The 18412-nt window shown below is 36.0% G+C and overlaps 1 protein-coding gene across 24 annotated transcripts in view; it reads left to right on the top strand.

Annotated features, from left to right (window-relative positions):
* CCDC88A (coiled-coil domain containing 88A) overlaps positions 1-18412 on the top strand; it is a 131058-nt gene that overhangs the window by 109191 nt on the left and 3455 nt on the right. For 4 of the 24 annotated variants that reach the window (XM_009442476.5, XM_009442477.4, XM_515485.8 and 1 more), the window contains exons 24-32: positions 1348-1440; positions 1579-1793; positions 6878-6961; positions 7959-8159; positions 8754-8825; positions 10121-10201; positions 13442-13707; positions 13911-14370; positions 18182-18281. In XM_009442476.5, coding sequence (XP_009440751.1) covers positions 1348-1440; positions 1579-1793; positions 6878-6961; positions 7959-8159; positions 8754-8825; positions 10121-10201; positions 13442-13707; positions 13911-14370; positions 18182-18246 — 1537 coding nt within the window. In that variant the 3' untranslated portion in view covers positions 18247-18281. Of the gene's footprint in view, positions 1-1347; positions 1441-1578; positions 1794-6877; positions 6962-7958; positions 8160-8753; positions 8826-10120; positions 12114-13441; positions 13708-13910; positions 15795-18181; positions 18282-18412 lie in introns of those variants that run through there. The other 20 variants (XM_003309013.6, XM_009442479.4, XM_054677871.2 and 17 more) reach the window with 10 other exon arrangements.

The raw sequence follows: 18412 nt of genomic DNA on the forward strand, positions 1-18412 counted from the left end.
CTTATCTCCAATCTTTTTTTTTTTTTCTTTTCAGTCTTGCTCTGTCAGCCAGGCTGGAGTGCAGTAGCGCAATCTCAGCTCACTGTAAACTCCACTCCTGAGTTCAGGCTATTCTCCTGCCTCAGCCTTCCAAGTAGCTGGGACTACAGGCAAATGCTGTGGCATGCTGCTAATTTTTGTATTTTTTGTAAAAACAGAGTTTTGCCACATTGGCCAGGCTGGTCTCAAACTCCTGAGCTCAAGTGATCCACCAGCCTCCACCTCCCAAAGCACTAGAATTACAGGCCTGAGCCACCGCGCCCTGCCTTATCTCCACTCTTTCCAATATATCCTGTTCCATCATTGGGTTAAAGTACTTTAAACCAAGATTTCTTACCACTTTGTAATGAAACTTTCAATACTTCTGATTTCCTACTGAGCAGAATGTAAAACAAAAACTCTCCCTCACTGCTTCCTCTCAGCCTATAACATTCAAGCTAAACATAACTTAGCATTTTTTAACTTCCTACAACTACACCAACATGTAATTTAGCATTCTTATCTTTCCTTTTCAGCCTATCTAATAATCGCCTTTTTCTTCATGGGGCTTTATTTCGTGATCTAAGATGGATATATTTACCTTCCTGTTGTACTTGCACAGTATTTTATTTTGGTACTGCTACTACCTTGGATTATATAGTCATTTTATATATATACACACACACAATATTATATGTTATTATATTAATTTATGGATATATCTTCTCTCCTATATTGTAAACAAAGCTATTTATTATTCATCTTCATATATACCTCATGCCTTCCTCATTGTAAATGATCACTAATGTTTCTGAAGTAAATAGTATTCTTTGGCATTGTGGGGTTTTCTTAGAGACAATACTTTGATGATCTTTGATGTTTCTCTATATAGTAAATACTACTGAGAATATAAAAATGAGACTAGGATGCAATGACTCATGCATTGCTGGAGTCAGGAAATGGTTCTCTACAAGTAAATCAAACCTAAGTAATTCTGCCGAAAAGAAAAATATTTGCATGAACATGTGTTTGCAGGATTATTCATTATATCTATAATTGTAAGCAAACTAAACAATGTTTTTATTTTTTGCTGATATAAATTGTAATAGGTCACCTTTCTTCCAAAAAGGAAAAAAAATGTAAATTTTTAAAAAAGGAGAAACATGGAAAAATTCCCATTGTTAACTACCTGATAAAATCTTAGTTGCCAACCATGGTATCTGTATTTTTTTATGTTTTGGGGAGACATTAGATCACAGTCACCAAATAATTTAATATTCATAGCTGTACAAAATATGCCTGTCCTAAAAGGTAATTTTTATTTTATAGTGATAAGTTAAATGAATTAAGACGTCAGAAGGAGAAACTAGAAGAAAAAATTATGGATCAATACAAATTTTATGACCCATCTCCTCCTAGAAGGTACCATTAACCAAATTTTATGAATTCTTATTTTGAAAAAAAACACTAGGTTATTTCTAATATTGTGATGACTTCTACTTTTGTGAAGGATTTGTATGTTGAATTTTAAACTGATAACAATTTTTAAAATTCTGTTAGGAGAGGCAACTGGATTACTCTAAAAATGAGAAAATTGATAAAGTCTAAGAAAGATATTAATCGGGAACGCCAGAAATCTCTAACATTAACACCCACCCGCTCAGACTCCAGTGAAGGATTTCTTCAGCTCCCTCATCAAGACAGTCAAGATAGTTCTTCAGTAGGTTCAAACTCTTTAGAAGATGGCCAGACCTTGGGGACCAAGAAAAGCAGCAGTGAGTGCTTAAACTCTTTAAACATCGTATTGATTTAGAATCCTTTCTAAAGATTTTTTAAAACTTCAGTAGTCCTTTGGGGGAATAGTCTGATGAATGGCATTTCTTTTTAATTTCACATCATAAAATTAATTGTGTACTGCATTAGTGTACAGCCACACAATTTTCTGAGGTAAATCATACACAGATATACTATCATTTGGCCAGAGGGGTAAAATATTGCAGAAAGAAAGTTAAAATAAGAGCTGGAATACCTCTGCCACTTGCTATTTCTGTTAATATGGGCAGGCCTTTTACCTTTGCTTCATACTTCACAGGACAGTTGCAAGGAGCAAGTTAGAAATATGAGATGTCATTTTCATAATTATATATAACTTAATCAGAATAATAAGGCATTCTATAATGAGGTTTCTGCTCATATACTTTGATGGTGTCACATTGGAACAAAGTTACATTTGGGGAAGCAAAAATAGGTATGAATTTGAAGGGGTGTTATTCAATGATTTAGAAATTACAGAAGGTTAAGAAAATTATTGAAGGATTGCTTGGTAAAGGATCTAAAATAGAGAGGTGCTGGCGGGCACGGTGGCGCACACCTGTAATCCCAGCACTTTGGGGGACCGAGGTGGGCTGATCACCTGAGGTCAGGAGTTTGAGACCAGCATGACCAACATGGAGAAACCCCGTCTCTACTAAAAATACAAAATTAGCCGGGCATTGTGGTGCATGCCTATAATCCCAGCTACTTGGGAGGCTGAGGCAGGAGAGTCGCTTGAACCTGGGAGGCAGAGGCTGAGGCTGAGATTGCACCATTGCACTCCAGCCTGGGCAACAAGAGTGAAACTCTGTCTCAAAAAAAAAAAAAAAAAATTAGGTGAAGAGATACATATTTGTTTATAAACTTATGATATAATTTTTATTACAAATTTAGAAGTACCGCATTATAATATGCTCTATACAATTATAACCTTTTAATTTCATTACTAGTATGCTTAAACAGTAAAACCAAAGTAAAAGCTTTGGAAGTATATTCCAAGAAAATCAAAATTTTTTTAAAGATGTCTAAGAAGTTGACTACTATCAAAGTTCTTACAAAATATGTGAACAGGATACTTTGAATCCTCTCACACTATCACTAATGTCACTAATTGAACACACACACACAGACACATTCTATTCTTTTGAAATAGCAGGTAAATGCAGCTGCTGCTTCTCCCAGGGGTAGACTCTCCAAATGGGCAACTCTCAAAGCACTCAAAAAACTATTCACAGTGTTTTGGCTTAGGTGAATTATCTCTGGAAACATAGTATTTTAGGGTATAGGATATTAGGCATTAATTATGGGCTATAGGCCAGGCGCGGTGGCTCATGCCTGTAATCCCAGCACTTTGGGAGGCTGAGGCGGGCAGATCACTTGAGGTCAGGAGGTTAGGACCAGTCGGGCCAACATGGGTGAAACCTTGTGTCTACTAAAAATCCAAAATTAGCCCAGTGTGGTGGCATGCACCAGCTACTCAGGAGGCTGAGGCAGGAGAATCGCTTGAACCTGGAAGGTGAAGATTGCAGTAAGCCAATATTGCACCACTGCACTCCAGCCTAGGTGACAGGGCGAGACTTTGTCTCAAAAAAATTAAATAAAATTATGGGATATATTTCAGAATGCAAGTATAGCTGCCTAAAAACTAGAATCCATAGGTAAGCAACGTAAAAAGTCATACACACTTATATATACACACACAGGTATATATATGTACATATACACACATATATGTATATGTACGTGTGTGTGTGTGTCTCAAGCAGTTTTATAATTCTATATCCCCACATAAAATTATTGTTACCCTGGGTCTTTTGCTGTCTGGTTTTGTCCACCAAGTAAATCTATACAAATCCTCCAAGTAGTTACTGTTTTAGACAGGTCATCAAGTTTTCTTTAAAAGATGGCAGATAACTTAATTTTATCTGTTATCTTTGGATATAAAATATCTGACATCTTACCAAATAAGAAATGGGGCTGGGCGCAGTGGCTCACACTTGTAATTCCAGCACTTTGGGAGGTTGAGGCAGGCAGATCACAAGGTCAAGAGATTGAGACCATCCTGGCCAACATGGTGAAACCCTGTCTCTACTAAAAATACAAAAAATTAGCTGGGCATGGTGGCAGGTGCCTGTGGTCCCAGCTACTCAGGAGGCTGAGGCAGGAGAATGGCATGAACCCAGGAGGCAGAGCTTGCAGTGAGCCGAGATCACGCCACTGCACTCCAGCCTGCACGACAGGAGCGAGACTCCATCTCAAAAAAAACAAAAAAGAAAGAAATGGTAATAGGTATACTTAATTTTTTTTTTAAAGGAAGATTTTTTTTTTTTTAAGAGATGGAGTCTTACTCTGTTGCCCAAGCTGGAGTGCAGTGGTGTAATGATAGCTCACCGCAGTCTTGAACTTCTGGACTCAAGGGATCCTCCTGCTTCAGCGTCATCCTCCCACATAGCTGGGACTACAGGAAAACAGCACTGCACTGACAATTGTTATTTTATTTAATTGTTTTTTAGAGACAGGGTCTCACTTATTATGCCCAGACTGGTCTCAAACTCCTGGCCCCAAGCTATTCTCCTGCCTTGGTCTCCCAAAGTGCTGGGATTACAGGCATGAACCACTGTGCCTGGCTTTAAAGGAAAAAAATGTCAATTCAGATATAAGCATACACAAGAGAGGCACAAAAGTCTTTTTTGAAGTCATCTTGTCTGTTTAGGTATAAATCTGTCATCATTTCATATTCTCTGCTGAAACATCCAGAATAAGAATCAGAAGGAAGTGATATTCTCCTTTCCTACAGTTGTTTAGTTTTAGAATTTTTAAAATAAACCCCAAACCCAACAAATACTAATGTTCCCTTAATTTCGGTATGTTTTGGGAAATGAACATTGTATATATACAAACTCATTGCTATAGGAAGAATCATTTCTTCCTGACAAATATAAAACTCCTTTTATTCTGTCCATTTTGGAAGAGTATCTGTCAGTAAAGCAGTCCTTGGAAAAAAAATTAAAAACAGAAAAAGAAAAGCAAACAAGACAACATGTGCATGCTGCAACCACTCAGCTTTGTTTTATCTAAGTGTCCATTTTTATATTGCTTTCAGTTCATTTCTTTTTAATCATTGAAAACAGCTGTGTTTACTAAGCTTGAAAAGAAATAGGTCAAACTAAAAGCTTAAATGAATCATGACTGCTCCTAATAGCAATCAAACAAGTTAAAGAGCTATATGTCCATTGCACTCTCTCTAATGAATGATACTTGTTAGTTTGTCAAAAGAGCTGTGATTATTTACACGATGACAGCAAACACTGAGAAAGAATGTAGTTATTAAATAGTGTATAATATGTTTTTAGGTCTTTATGCAAATTGTTTTTCCTAATTCCTAAATTACATTTCTAAAAAGATACAATAATTTTTATAGTTAAATCTTACTAAAATGTAACTTAAGAATGGTTAGTGACTCTAGTGAACGTTTTTATTTTTGTTCTAATGACTCATATTTTAGTGATAATCCTAACTTTTATTCACAAAATCAAATTCCTTCAAAAAGCTCTTCAAAATATCTAAAAATGTTATACTTTTCTCTCATTTTTGCTTGCTTTGGGGTACCTCCTTATTTTTTAGGTTTATCGGAGCTTATTGCTAATGCTTATTACTACTATCAAAATACTCTTTTTTTTCCCCTCTTTCCCCCAACCAATCTTTTGTAAAATGAACTTAATGTGATTGTTTATTTAATCTTTAGAAATACTCTGGTCAAAAGAATTTTTATTTCAGTGGTGCTGCTAAATAATGCACCAGAATCCAGTTTAAACCAAGAAGGAATTTATTTTCTTTATTGAAGTGTAATAAACTAATGAAAGGTTTTTTTGAGTTTTGTTTTGTTTTGTTGTTTTTGAGAGAGGGTCTCCTTCTGTCACCCAGGCTGGAGTGCAGTGGCGTGATCATAGCTCACTATAGCCTTGAACTCCTGGGCTCAAGCGATCCTCCTGCCTCACCCTCCAGAACAGCTAGGACTACAGGTGCTCACCACACATGGCTAATTTTTTGTAGAGATGGGTTCTCGCTCTGTTGCCCAGGCTGGTCTTGAACTCCTGGGCTCAAGCGATCCTCCTGCCTTGGCCTCCCAAAATGCTGGGATTACAGGCAGAAGCTACCATGCCTCGAAATCTTGAAGTTTTTAAGACTGTTTTAAACATCCCCTGGGTACCCTAGTTTTTGTTGCTTTATATTAATAAAATACTGTGGTGGAATGTGCCTTTTCCTAAGTTATTTTTGTTTTCCAAAATAAATATTTTAACTTATGTTTAAAAAGTTAAAATAGTTAAAATAGAGACTTCAAAAGCCTTGTACATTTTCATCATGTAGACTCTGTGAACCACCAGTAGCCTTCATTTTAAAGGTTTACCTTTACAACTTAACTAGGAAAGTTGATCCCTGCATAAATAATTCTAATCAGTTCCTGTTTTTATAGGACTGTAACCAATCCAAGCTTTAAAAGTATATGTTCCTCAGGCCGGGTGTGGTGGCTCACGCCTGTAATCCCAGCACTTTGGGAGGCTGAGGTGGGCGGATCACCTGAGGTTGGGAGTTCGAGACCAGCCTGACCAACATGGAGAAACCCTGTCTCTACTAAAAATACAAAATTAGCCAGGCATGTTGGCACATGCCTGTAATTCCAGCTACTAGGGAGGCTGAGGCAGGAGAATCGCAGGCGGAGGTTGCAGTGAGCCGAGATCGCGCCATTGCACTCCAGCCTGGGCAACAAGAGCAAAACTCCGTCTCAAAAAAAAAAAAAAAAAAAAAAAGTATATGTTCCTCGTCATTGTCTTCAGTGCTTTTCCAAGTATTTTAAAATATCAAAGTACATATTTCATATTTCATTATCACTCAGCAGCATGAGAATAATAGCCTTAATATAGCATACATAGCTAAAACTCAAACATTCATTTCTGTCCTTAATTTCAACATTTAACTCCCATCTGTTCTTCTCCCTTTTTTCTTTCATTTCCCTGTTTCTGTTTTTCCTCATGCTCTGACATTAAAGTGGTTGCACTGAAAAGACTGCCCTTTTTGAGGAACAGACCGAAGGATAAAGACAAAATGAAGGCCTGCTACCGTCGTTCCATGTGTAAGACTTTATGACAGTTCAGCTTCTTTCAACTGACTACACTGGCTTTCATTACTAATTTTTCACTAACCTTTCTCTGGACTGTGCCAATTTCCTTATTTTGCAGAGGTCAGTCTTCCTCTAATATAAGGAGCTAGAAGAATTTTTTTTTTCAAGTGGCACTGAATTTGCATTATGTATATGTCCACTGATACATATACGTGCATATTTCTAGTCATACATGTAACTTACTCGTAAATTTCCAGTGCCTTCTAAAAAATTGGCAGAAAAAAAACCCGTTATTTTATATGCCATAGAGATTTTTTCCCAAAGAAGTTTACTTAAGAAGAATATAACAAAATGTTTAGCATTAGAAGTTAATTTCCTTTAATGAACCAGATTAATTAAATAAATAAAGTGGCCAAAAACCCTTGAAAATGCTTGTCATTCTTTAAATAATAATATTCTGGATTTTCTTTTTTTATGTGGCATGGGTAGTTACATAATCACATTAAGTGTCTGTCACTTTAGATATCATCTCTTTCAGGTTTTTATTGAATGGTATACTTATTGAGTCATAAAATGAATAATTTCTTCAGTAACCTGCTCTGACCAAGGACTTTCATTTTCAATAATGATGCTATATAAGAACTGCTCTCCATCTTACCTTTATTCATTCCATTTTTGTCACCACAAAACCACATTGTGAAGGCTGCTAATTAAAGTTTTAGCACATCGCTGCACAATAGCATGGCAGTCGTACTTAGTAAAATTCCTTTCTCTGTCTTTTAAAGGGGGTGGAGGTGGGATAAAAGTATTTATTGAAATTTATCAGCCTTTGGCCTACTCATTTCATTCAGCTGAATGCATGTCATAATTTAAATGACCATGTGGTTATAATTTTTTATGTCCATTTGCATTAATTCATAGACAAAAACCACAGTATTTGTACTACAAAATAGAAATAAGAACAAATACATTAACCATGCTGATTCATTTGCTTTCATTTGCATCCCAGCCATGAATGACCTGGTGCAGTCCATGGTCCTAGCAGGACAGTGGACAGGTAGTACTGAGAATTTGGAGGTTCCTGATGATATTTCAACGGGTAAAAGGAGAAAAGAATTGGGAGCTATGGCCTTCTCTACTACAGCCATCAACTTTTCAACTGTCAACTCTTCTGCAGGCTTCAGATCCAAGCAGTTGGTTAATAATAAAGGTATAGGCCGTCTGCTATTTGCACTGTGGTGTAATTGTTGGCAACAAGAATTTTAATTTGACTTTTCCCTGTGTACTTTTTAAAAAGCAGCAACCTGAAATAATTATCAAAACATGATCTGTATTGGATTTGGAGGAACTTTCAAATCATTTTAAAAATATAAAACGTTATACAAATAACTAAAATCTTTTCCAGGCCTCCTTTCATAATAAACAGCTAATGAATTAACAAGAAAACGAGAAGTAAACCAGGTAAAGAGTGATAAAAGAAGGCAATGCTAGTTTTCTAAAAACTAAAAGCACTACAACTTCCAACAGAACTACCTAGAACAACCCAGGCTCTTGTTTTGCTTTGCAGGGTCAGAGGGGAGATTGTTTCATTGCTTTTGGTGTTTTCCCTAAGCAAGTCAACTCTAATGAGAGTTGTCATTTTTCTTATTCCTAGTTCCAGTTTCTAGTTGAGTCTATGAAATATGTTAAGTCAATCTGTATTATACATGATTGAAAAACAATTTCCATATTCTATGTAAATAAAATTTTATAATGGTTTTTTATTACAAAAATATCTTTATATCCATTTTGCTATTTTATGTAGATACTACATCCTTTGAAGACATAAGTCCACAAGGTGTTAGTGATGATTCTAGTACGGGATCAAGAGTTCATGGTAAGATAATGAACTTTATTTAGAGAGTACACATTAAATACAGAATGGGAATGCTAGGACTCTTGCATTTAATAGGTGAATGCGGCATTGCCAGCAAGCATGTTTTCTCTATCCTGCATCTCATAGTTACCTCTACCATTTCTTCAAACCTAATACTCCCTTCTGCTTCTTTTAAGATAATTGCTTCATCTAAATGTTCTCTGTTTTAGCCAAGGTCATTTATAAAGTATGCCTGCACAGTCTTCAAAGGTAATTTTCTTACCATTTTTGTATAAGATTAAAGTTATAAGAGTTGCATTTTGCCATTGGTTTAAAATGCCAATTTAAAATACATATTAGTTTAAAATATTAAAAATATCTGTTTTAAAGGATGAACTTTAAGAAACCAATTTTTGGGCCAGGGACAGTGGCTCACGCCTGTAATCCTAGCACTTTGGGAGGCCACGGCATGCGGATCACCTGAGGTCAGGAGTTCAAGACCAGCCTGGCCAACATGGAGAAACCCCATCTCTACTAAAAATACAAAAGTTAGCTGGGTGTGGTGGCAGGCACCTGTAATCCCAGCTACTTGGGAGGCTGAGGCAGGAGAATCGCTTGAACCCAGGAGGCGGAGGTTGCAGTGAGCCAAGATTGTGTCATTGCACTCCAGCCTGGGCAACAGAGTGAGACTCTGACTCAAAAAGAAACCAGTTTTTGGGCAATGTTGAGTATTTCAGATATTTCCCATTTCTGTCTGGAAAATCATATCTCACCAAACTATTGGCAATAAGTGGATAACATGTTAAAGGAATTTTAATGTAAACAGGGTTTTAAGAGTTAGCATAGGGCAGTGTTAATTATACAATTGTTACCCTTGTTACAGATAGGAATACAGGACATTAACTGTATAGATGCTTGTATTCCTCCTCTTCTTGACATCTCTGCAATGTGCAGAGTTCCTTGTCTGATCTGTTGTAGGTGACCCAATCAATAGCATTTTGGGGTATATGTCATTCTATTTAACTAAAACATTCATATTTGACTAAAACACTCCTGGCATATCCATCTAGAACTCATTTTCAAATCTAAATATGCACTTTATCCTCCTCTTTGAATCTCAACTATTGTTTCAGAAGTGTCCTATTCTAAAGTGTCTCAATGAACTATCTGGAAATTTGCTTTCTAATCTGGGCATGCTCATCTTGTGAAAGTATGCATGATTGCTTCCTCAAAGCATTCTGTAATCAGAATGTAAAAGCTCATCAGCATCATCAGCTAGAAGTTTTATCACACTGTCTCCTGGTTTTTTCATTTAGCTTCAAGACCAGCCAGCCTTGATAGTGGCAGAACATCCACTAGCAATAGCAATAATAATGCTTCACTACATGAAGTCAAAGGTATGCTGTAGGTAAATTTATTAATGCACTCTATCCATTTCCAGTATTTAAAGGTGGGAGATGGTATGAAGTTTCTGGGGTAAAGCATGAAATCCAAATCATCTATGTTTGGAACATAGTTGTTTGGAACATTTTATACTTTTCACATTGTAATACAAATGTATTTCAATGTATACAAATGTAAAAACAGGAGCAGTTATTTAGTTTCACTTTTTTGTCTTCACAGATAAAAGTCTTATGGTAATATTTATACTTCAAAATTATCTATATGTCCTTATTTTACTGACATTTTGTCTTTGACATGAAAATGATTGTCCTTCATTTTCTTATGACGCATGGACATTGAACTCATATTACTCATATTTTAGAAATATGTTTGGCTTAATTTATCCACAAAATAAGGGGAAGGATTTTGTGTTTAATTTGAGAAACAACTATTTGTGTATATATATATTGAACAAGAACTATATGAATGCATTTGGCTCATATAAGGAATTATTTCAAGATTTTTTTTCTTAATTTTTAAATGTGCATTCCAAGGTGAGGTATTTAAGTAAATGTCTGGAAACCTTGACTGATACCTTTTTCTTAAAGATATACTGCCTACTCAGATTCTGGAAGTTGTTTGTTTGTTTGTTTTGAGACGGAGTCTCACTCTGTCGCCCAGGCTGGAGTGCAGTGGTGTGATCTCAGCTCACTGTAACCTCCACCTCCCAGGTTCAAGCCATTCTCCTGTCTCAGCCTCCCAAGTAGCTGGAACTGCAGGTGCCAACGACCACCACACCCAGCTAATTTTTTGTATTTTTAGTGGAGACAGGGTTTCACCATGTTAACCAGGCTGGTCTTGAACTCCTGACCTCAGGTGATCCACCTGCCTTGGCCTCCCAAAGTGCTGGGATTACAGGTGTGAGCCACCTTGCCCAGCCTGGAAGGTTTTTTGTTTTTTTGTGTTTTTTTTTTTTTTGAGACGGGTTCTCGCTGTGTCACCCAGGCTGAGTGCAGTGGTACTATCTCAAATCACTGCAACTTCTGCCTCCCAGACTCAAGCGATCCTACCACGTCAGCCTCCCACGTAACTGGGACTACAGAGACCCATGCCACCATGCCCAGCTAGTTTTTTTGTATTTTTGTTAGAGACAGGGTTTCTAACATGTTGCGCAGGCTTGTCTCGAACTCCTGAGCTCAAGTGAGCCACCTCATCCAGCCTCTGAATTATTTAACCAATATATCATAGTTACTCTCTGTACTCCAGAATTGTCAGGTTACAAGGAATGCATTTGTTTTGTTCCTTTTTGGATTATAAAATTATTTTGTCTGAGTTGTAATTTTATTTTATCAATTAATGCTATGACATTATTACAGTGATCTGAAATACCTAATTTTGAGGTGGGTTTCTTTTTTTAATTTTTATCATGTTTTTCAGATTTCTTTGTTCCTTTCCCACTCCCACTACTTCATTTGACTAGCCTTAAAAGAAATAAATTATTTAATTAAAAATGTCTTTACATCCAGTAGAAAAATGTAGTCTGAAAATAGGATTTTTTTTTTCTGATTTGAAAATTTAAGAAACTCTTACTTTTGTAAAATGTTACATAACTTGAGCCAAATTCTTTCGTGGCCCACTTTACTCTCTGTGACTGGGAAACAATGGAAAGTTGCATTTTCTATTTTGATGTACAGTTTGTTCGTGATCAAAACAAATCAGTACTCTTAAGGAACACCATAGATTTGAGGGAGTTTAATTCTAGAACTAGCTAATTTTCATTTTATATAGTTGCTTAATGTCAACTGAGTCTTTTAAGGTTATATAGGCACCACATCAACAGTGGACAGCAAGAACAATAAGATGATCAAGACATTTAAAAAAGAATAAAGCACTACATATTTGATTGTATACTTTTACTGAAATGTTGTAAGTAATTGCTTCATATCTTTATTTAACTTTCCTTATGTGTATGCTATTTAAATTTTTTTAAATGTTTAAAGTTATCCATGCAGGATGAACAGAGAAGCCTTCAAGTAGTAATGAGGACTTCTTAGATAAGCAAATAATTAAAATAGAATTTTCTGCATTTAGAACAGTTTTTGGTCTTAACATACTGAAATAATATAAAATTCACCTAATGAGCCAGGTGCGGTGGCTCACACCTGTAATCCCAGCACTTTGGGAGGCCGAGGTGGGCAGATCACCTGAGGTCAGGAGTTAGAGACCAACCTGGCCAACATGGTGAAACCCCGTCTCTACTAAAAGTACAAAAATTAGCCTGGCATGGGGGCGCATGCCTGTAATCCCAGCTACTTGGGAGGCAGAGGCAAGAGAATCACTTGAACCCAGGAGGCGGGGGTTGTAGTGAGCTGAGATCGTGCCACTGCATTCCAGCCTGGGTGATACAGTGAGACCCCATCTCAAAAAAAAAAAATACACACACACATATGTATATTTATATATAATGTAATATATAATATATATATTTATATATTATATATAATATATATAAAAATACACATTAGATGAAATATATATATATTTTGTCTAATCATGTTCTTATCCTAAATTGTGAGGCATTTTATTTTATTTATTTTTATTTTTGAGACAGAGTCTCAGGCCAGAGTGCAGTGGCATGATCTCTGCTCACTGCAACCTCCACCCCCCAGGATCAAGCAATTCTCCTGCCTCAGCCTCCTGAGTAGCTGGGACTACAGGCGTGCACCACCACGCCTGGCAAATTTTTTGTATTTTTAATAGAGATGGGGTTTCTCCATATTGGCCAGGCTGGTCTCCAACTCCTGACCTCGTGATCCGCCTGCTTCGGCCTTCCAAAGTGTTGGGATTACAGGCTTGAGCCACCACGCCTGGCCTGCAAGGCATTTTATAACTATTTGAACCTGAATTTTAAAAAATATATTATTCACTTATTTATTCATTCATTTACTCAAAAAATATATTGAATGCTTTGTATGAGGCTCTGTTTAGGCTCTGAGTATGATAGTAAAAGCAAGTCTTTGCCCTTATGGAGCTTACAATAGTTGTCAGTTTGACAAAATAAGGAAGCGCAGGCTATGGCAGACAATTGTTAGACTGATAAAAGATTGACATGGTTTACTAAGCATTTCTAAATAAAGCTTGGAAGTAAATTTGGCTGTTCATATAATTAGCACACAGTCAACAAATGTTATTACTCATGAAGTATTAATCTCAATTCTATTATTGAAATCTCAACACCCCATTTACTCCAAAAGCAGGTGCAGTTAATAACCAAAGCAGGCCACAAAGCCACAGCAGTGGAGAATTTAGCCTGCTTCACGACCATGAGGCTTGGTCCAGCAGTGGTAGCAGTCCAATCCAGTACTTGAAAAGACAGACCAGATCAAGCCCAGTGCTCCAGCACAAAATATCTGAAACACTGGAGAGTCGACATCACAAGATCAAAACTGGTTCCCCTGGAAGTGAAGTTGTTACTCTACAACAGTTTTTGGAAGAAAGCAATAAGCTTACCTCAATACAGGTTAGTTTTATCTATGATGACCTTAATTTAGATGAACACCACAAGTTAAATTTCTGTAATTGAACTTCAGAGCTTTTTTTTTTTTTTGTAAGTTAAGGAGTATTAAGAGGTACCACAATTTTATATTGCACAGTCTGCTAAATCAGGAAAGTAAAAACATGGCACTATATTCACTAATCTGCTTTGAATTTTTTTTTAAACAGATAAAGTCCTCAAGTCAAGAGAATCTTTTAGATGAAGTAATGAAAAGTTTGTCTGTCTCTTCTGACTTTTTGGGAAAAGACAAACCAGTTAGCTGTGGTCTGGCCAGGTCAGTAAGTGGAAAAACCCCAGGGGACTTCTATGATAGACGGACAACTAAGCCTGAGTTTTTGAGACCTGGTCCTCGAAAAACTGAAGATACCTACTTCATTAGTTCTGCGGGAAAACCCACACCAGGCACTCAAGGAAAGATAAAATTAGTAAAAGAATCTTCTCTGTCACGACAATCAAAAGATAGTAACCCTTATGCAACTTTACCTCGTGCAAGCAGCGTGATCTCAACTGCCGAAGGAACTACACGAAGGACAAGCATCCATGATTTTTTGACCAAGGACAGTAGACTGCCCATATCAGTTGATTCACCACCAGCTGCTGCTGACAGCAACACCACTGCAGCATCTAGTGAGTACCATTTACACCAGTGGTCCTCTCATATACTTGACAGCCCAACACATACTATAGGTTCTTGTGCCCAAAATGATTTAGCTATAGACATGCCTGAGCCTCTATATGCCCAGGCTAGAAACTCAAGAACAGAAAGGTCACATTTTCTAAACCAAACTTTTGCCACTATTAGGATGCCTAGTGATGCATTCGGAATGTTGGCAAAAGATAGCATAGGACCATTTACTGTGGCCCATTCATCTCAGCCATTCTTATCCCTGAATACAGAATTAGTTAGTAACATAAGTGGGTTACCTCCTAGGCCAGTCATCAGAATAACTGACCAGGCTTCTGCCTCTTTGGATAAACCTGCACAGAAAGAAAATGAACAGTTTTCTGATCATCAGAACCCTAGTAACAGTAACCTACAGTTTTCTATAAATAGCAACAATCTTGTCACTTCTGCATGCCTCTATCCTGATGACACAGAAGCTGCATTGTTGGTTTCTGAGGATAATCAAACTGTTTGGTATGAATATGGTTGTATATGATCAAAACTGCACAATATAATATATTGATGTTATTTGATATACACTGCTTCTCTAATATGATTTGAAAAGTTGCTGTTAACAAAATATCATTTGGCTAGGTTTTTATTTTTTATTTAAAATTGTTGCACAGTGTTCAGCTGTACATGATGGCATGTATATTAATGTGAATGTGTAACCACACCAAAACCTGCATGAAATATTAATTACTTTGTCCATTTTCTGCATGCCTTTAAAAACCTTAACCATACATGCTCCTCCTTCACATTTTTTGTTGCCTGATAAGATTGTTACTTTGATATCCAGAAGCATGTTAAAACAGTTGCATGCTCTCTTACCAAGAAGACATTTCCAAGTCATATTTGCTTTGTTGCTTCTGGAAAAAAATGTTCATTTCCTCCCTCCCTTCCTCCTCTTCCCACCCCTCACTTGCTCTGACTCTCACTCCTTTTTTTCTTCCAGAATGTGTACTTTATATTGCATATGTACAGTATCAGTAGGGAAAATGTAAAAAGATGTTGTTTTCTTTTGTCATTTAATTAGGCCATCTGTCCTGTTTTAAAGAAATAGTTAATAATTCAACACTTTATATAACAAATATTAACTAATACCCATATTAATAAAACATTTTTCAGATTTAAAAGATTGTTAATACTTATAAACTTAGTGTTATTCTTAGAAAACCCCATCAAATTTAAATGTGATTTACACAGTGACTAGGAACATTTGTATTTATTGTTTCTTCTCTGCACTTTTCATCATCTGATACATACAAGAGCTCAAGTAACTGTCTTTTCTTCAAGATGGCTTCTATACTTGAAATCAGTTAATACAATAGTTTTTCCAGTTCTTTTTTTATAGAGAGTCAAAGAGAAATAAACCAAATTATACTCATTGTGTTGGAAATTTGTATTTTCTAATCAAAAAGGGTAGCAAGTTTACAAAGTGGTAAAAATTGTTACTTCTATAATTAATCTATTATTAAATTATACATGTATATCCTTAAAACAGAATTTTTTTAAAAGAATAATCACACTAAAATGTAAAATTACAACTTGTAACCATTCAAACAAGTATGTTCCTAGTAGAACAAATTTTAGAACTAAGAATAAATACACTTTTTAGCTTAAAAAAAAAAAAGTAAGAAAATATTTGTTAACTTTGACTCCAGTGCAAAGAACTTTTATTTTTGTGTTCACAGCACTTTTAAAGCAAATTAGCTAAATTTGAATCTCTAACTCCTAGATTGCTAAAAACAAAAAAACCCATAACCCTGATCCGTTTACTTCCAGAGAAATACACATTGGCATTCTCTCTGGAATGTTTTTTGCCATTTGGATTTAGCCTATAACTGATAAGGACTCAGCCTGGCACCTGGAAGGAATGCCTTCAAATGTGACCATGTGGGGATGAAATTATGTTATACTTTTGTTGTTGTTGTTGTATTAAGTTGTTATTAACTGGACCAAAGAAAAAATCTGTAGAGAATATTTCCTAATGAAATTTGTCTCCTTTGTAATCACACTTTTTTTCCGATAGCTATTACAAAAAAAAAAAAAAAGGTTCTGGTACAGGTAATCAAATGAACACAATCAGAGGATTGTCATATTTTAGTACCACCTAATATACTTTTTGCATCCTTCTATTTTATTGTCAGTTACTTCCCAGTCAGTCCTGACATTTCAAATATATTTGGTGCTAATATTTTCCCTTTTGTTTTTTCATAGGCCAGTAACAAAACTTAATGGTAAACATAGCTGAGATTAAATGGGGGCAGTATATGACACAAATGTTATAATTAGTGTTATTTCTTTTCCACACTGAGTCATAGATTATTTCACAGCTATTTCAACTTTTTAGATATCATAATTCTGACCATAACACTTTAAAATATTGTATTTATTCATTCAAAATTCATTGAAAAATCACATGCTATTATATTAAAATTATGTGATTATTTTACAGAATTAGACTTACAGAAAAGAACTATTTCCTACCCAAAAAGCTATATGTTTATATGCAGCATGTTTTCAAAAAAAAAAAAATACACTGTGCATGTAAGAGAAATATGTATCATGTCCATGTGTCCTGAGGACTGTTGGAAAATACAGTCTGGACTTCAGAAATCACCACCTGCTGTGGAGTCATAAAATTCCCCCAAAACACCACTAGTTCTTTTTGTTTGTTTGTTTGAGATGGAATCTCACTCTGTAGCCTAGGCTGGAGTACAGTGGCGTGATATCATCTCACTGAAACCTCTGTCTCCTGGATTCAGGCAATTCTCCTGCCTCAGCCTCCCAAGCAGCTGGGATTACAGGAGCATGCCACCACGCCCAGCAAATTTTTGTATTTTTAGTAGAGACGGTGTTTCACCATGTTGGCCAAGCTAGTCTCCAACTCCTGACCAGCTTCCCAAAGTGCTGGGATTACAGGCGTGAGCCACTGCGACTGGCCACAACACTAGTTCTTATCAACGTTTTTTCATAGCATTTGGAATCAAATTTTTAGTGGTGAAAATACCTTAGAAATCATATGGAACCAATGTGTCCCAAACATTTAAGAAAAAAAACAATACTTTCTGTAAGTGAAATCTTACATAGATGCCCCAAATTTTAAAAAACAAATTTCATTTAAAGTAAAAGTGAAACAACTCTGACTCAATTGAGCAATTGCACTTATTTCCTCTAAGACACCTCCAGTTTTCAAAAGGATTATTTGTAAAACTATTCGAAGATTCAGTACCCTAATTTTATAAATGATGAAGCTGGATAGCTTTCAGTATTCCTGGCCTAGCTTTCTAGAAATTGTAAACATATTCTTATGCACTGCATCCCCTTTGACCAAAGCAATTTTAGCTTTAACCAATGTAAGGAGGAACATTATTTGCCTATAAAATATGCATCAAGCCCTGGTTTTCTTAGTAAATAATACAAATACTTCATTCCAGATGGTTTTGCTACTACATGCAAGATTATGTTTAAGACTGTAGGTGACCATTTAGTAAATAAACATAGTAAGGCTATCTGGCACTAAGAGGGGGGGAAATGTAATTGTTATAGTTTTTTAAAAAATTATAGCTTTCCTAGGAATATTACTTATAGCTTTAAAATATAGAAATCAATCTTTAAGTATTGAGATGCCTATGAGATTAATAATTTTCCCAGACAGTTAGTTACAGATTCCTTCTCCTTGCCCTATTCAGTGAGAGTGTATTTCTTATCTTCTGAATTGTATTTTGTTTCATCTTTGACTAATTAACATGAAATGCTTTTCTCCTGCAGATGTGGACAAAGTACAAGAAAGCAGAAATTCAAAAAGCAGGTCTAGGGAGCAACAAAGCTCCTAATTCTATTACCCACTACATGACATGTGGGCCAAGTGGTGAGTTTCCTGCTTAAAATGTAAATGAGATTAGTCTCATTTATACAAACTAACCAAATTAAGTGTGAAACAAGTGCACATTGCATTAACAGATGTAAATATTGCTTGCTTAATTCATTGACTTTCTGTTC

The sequence above is a fragment of the Pan troglodytes genome, chromosome 12 (assembly GCF_028858775.2).
Source record: "Pan troglodytes isolate AG18354 chromosome 12, NHGRI_mPanTro3-v2.0_pri, whole genome shotgun sequence".
Taxonomy (NCBI): Eukaryota; Metazoa; Chordata; class Mammalia; order Primates; family Hominidae; genus Pan; species Pan troglodytes.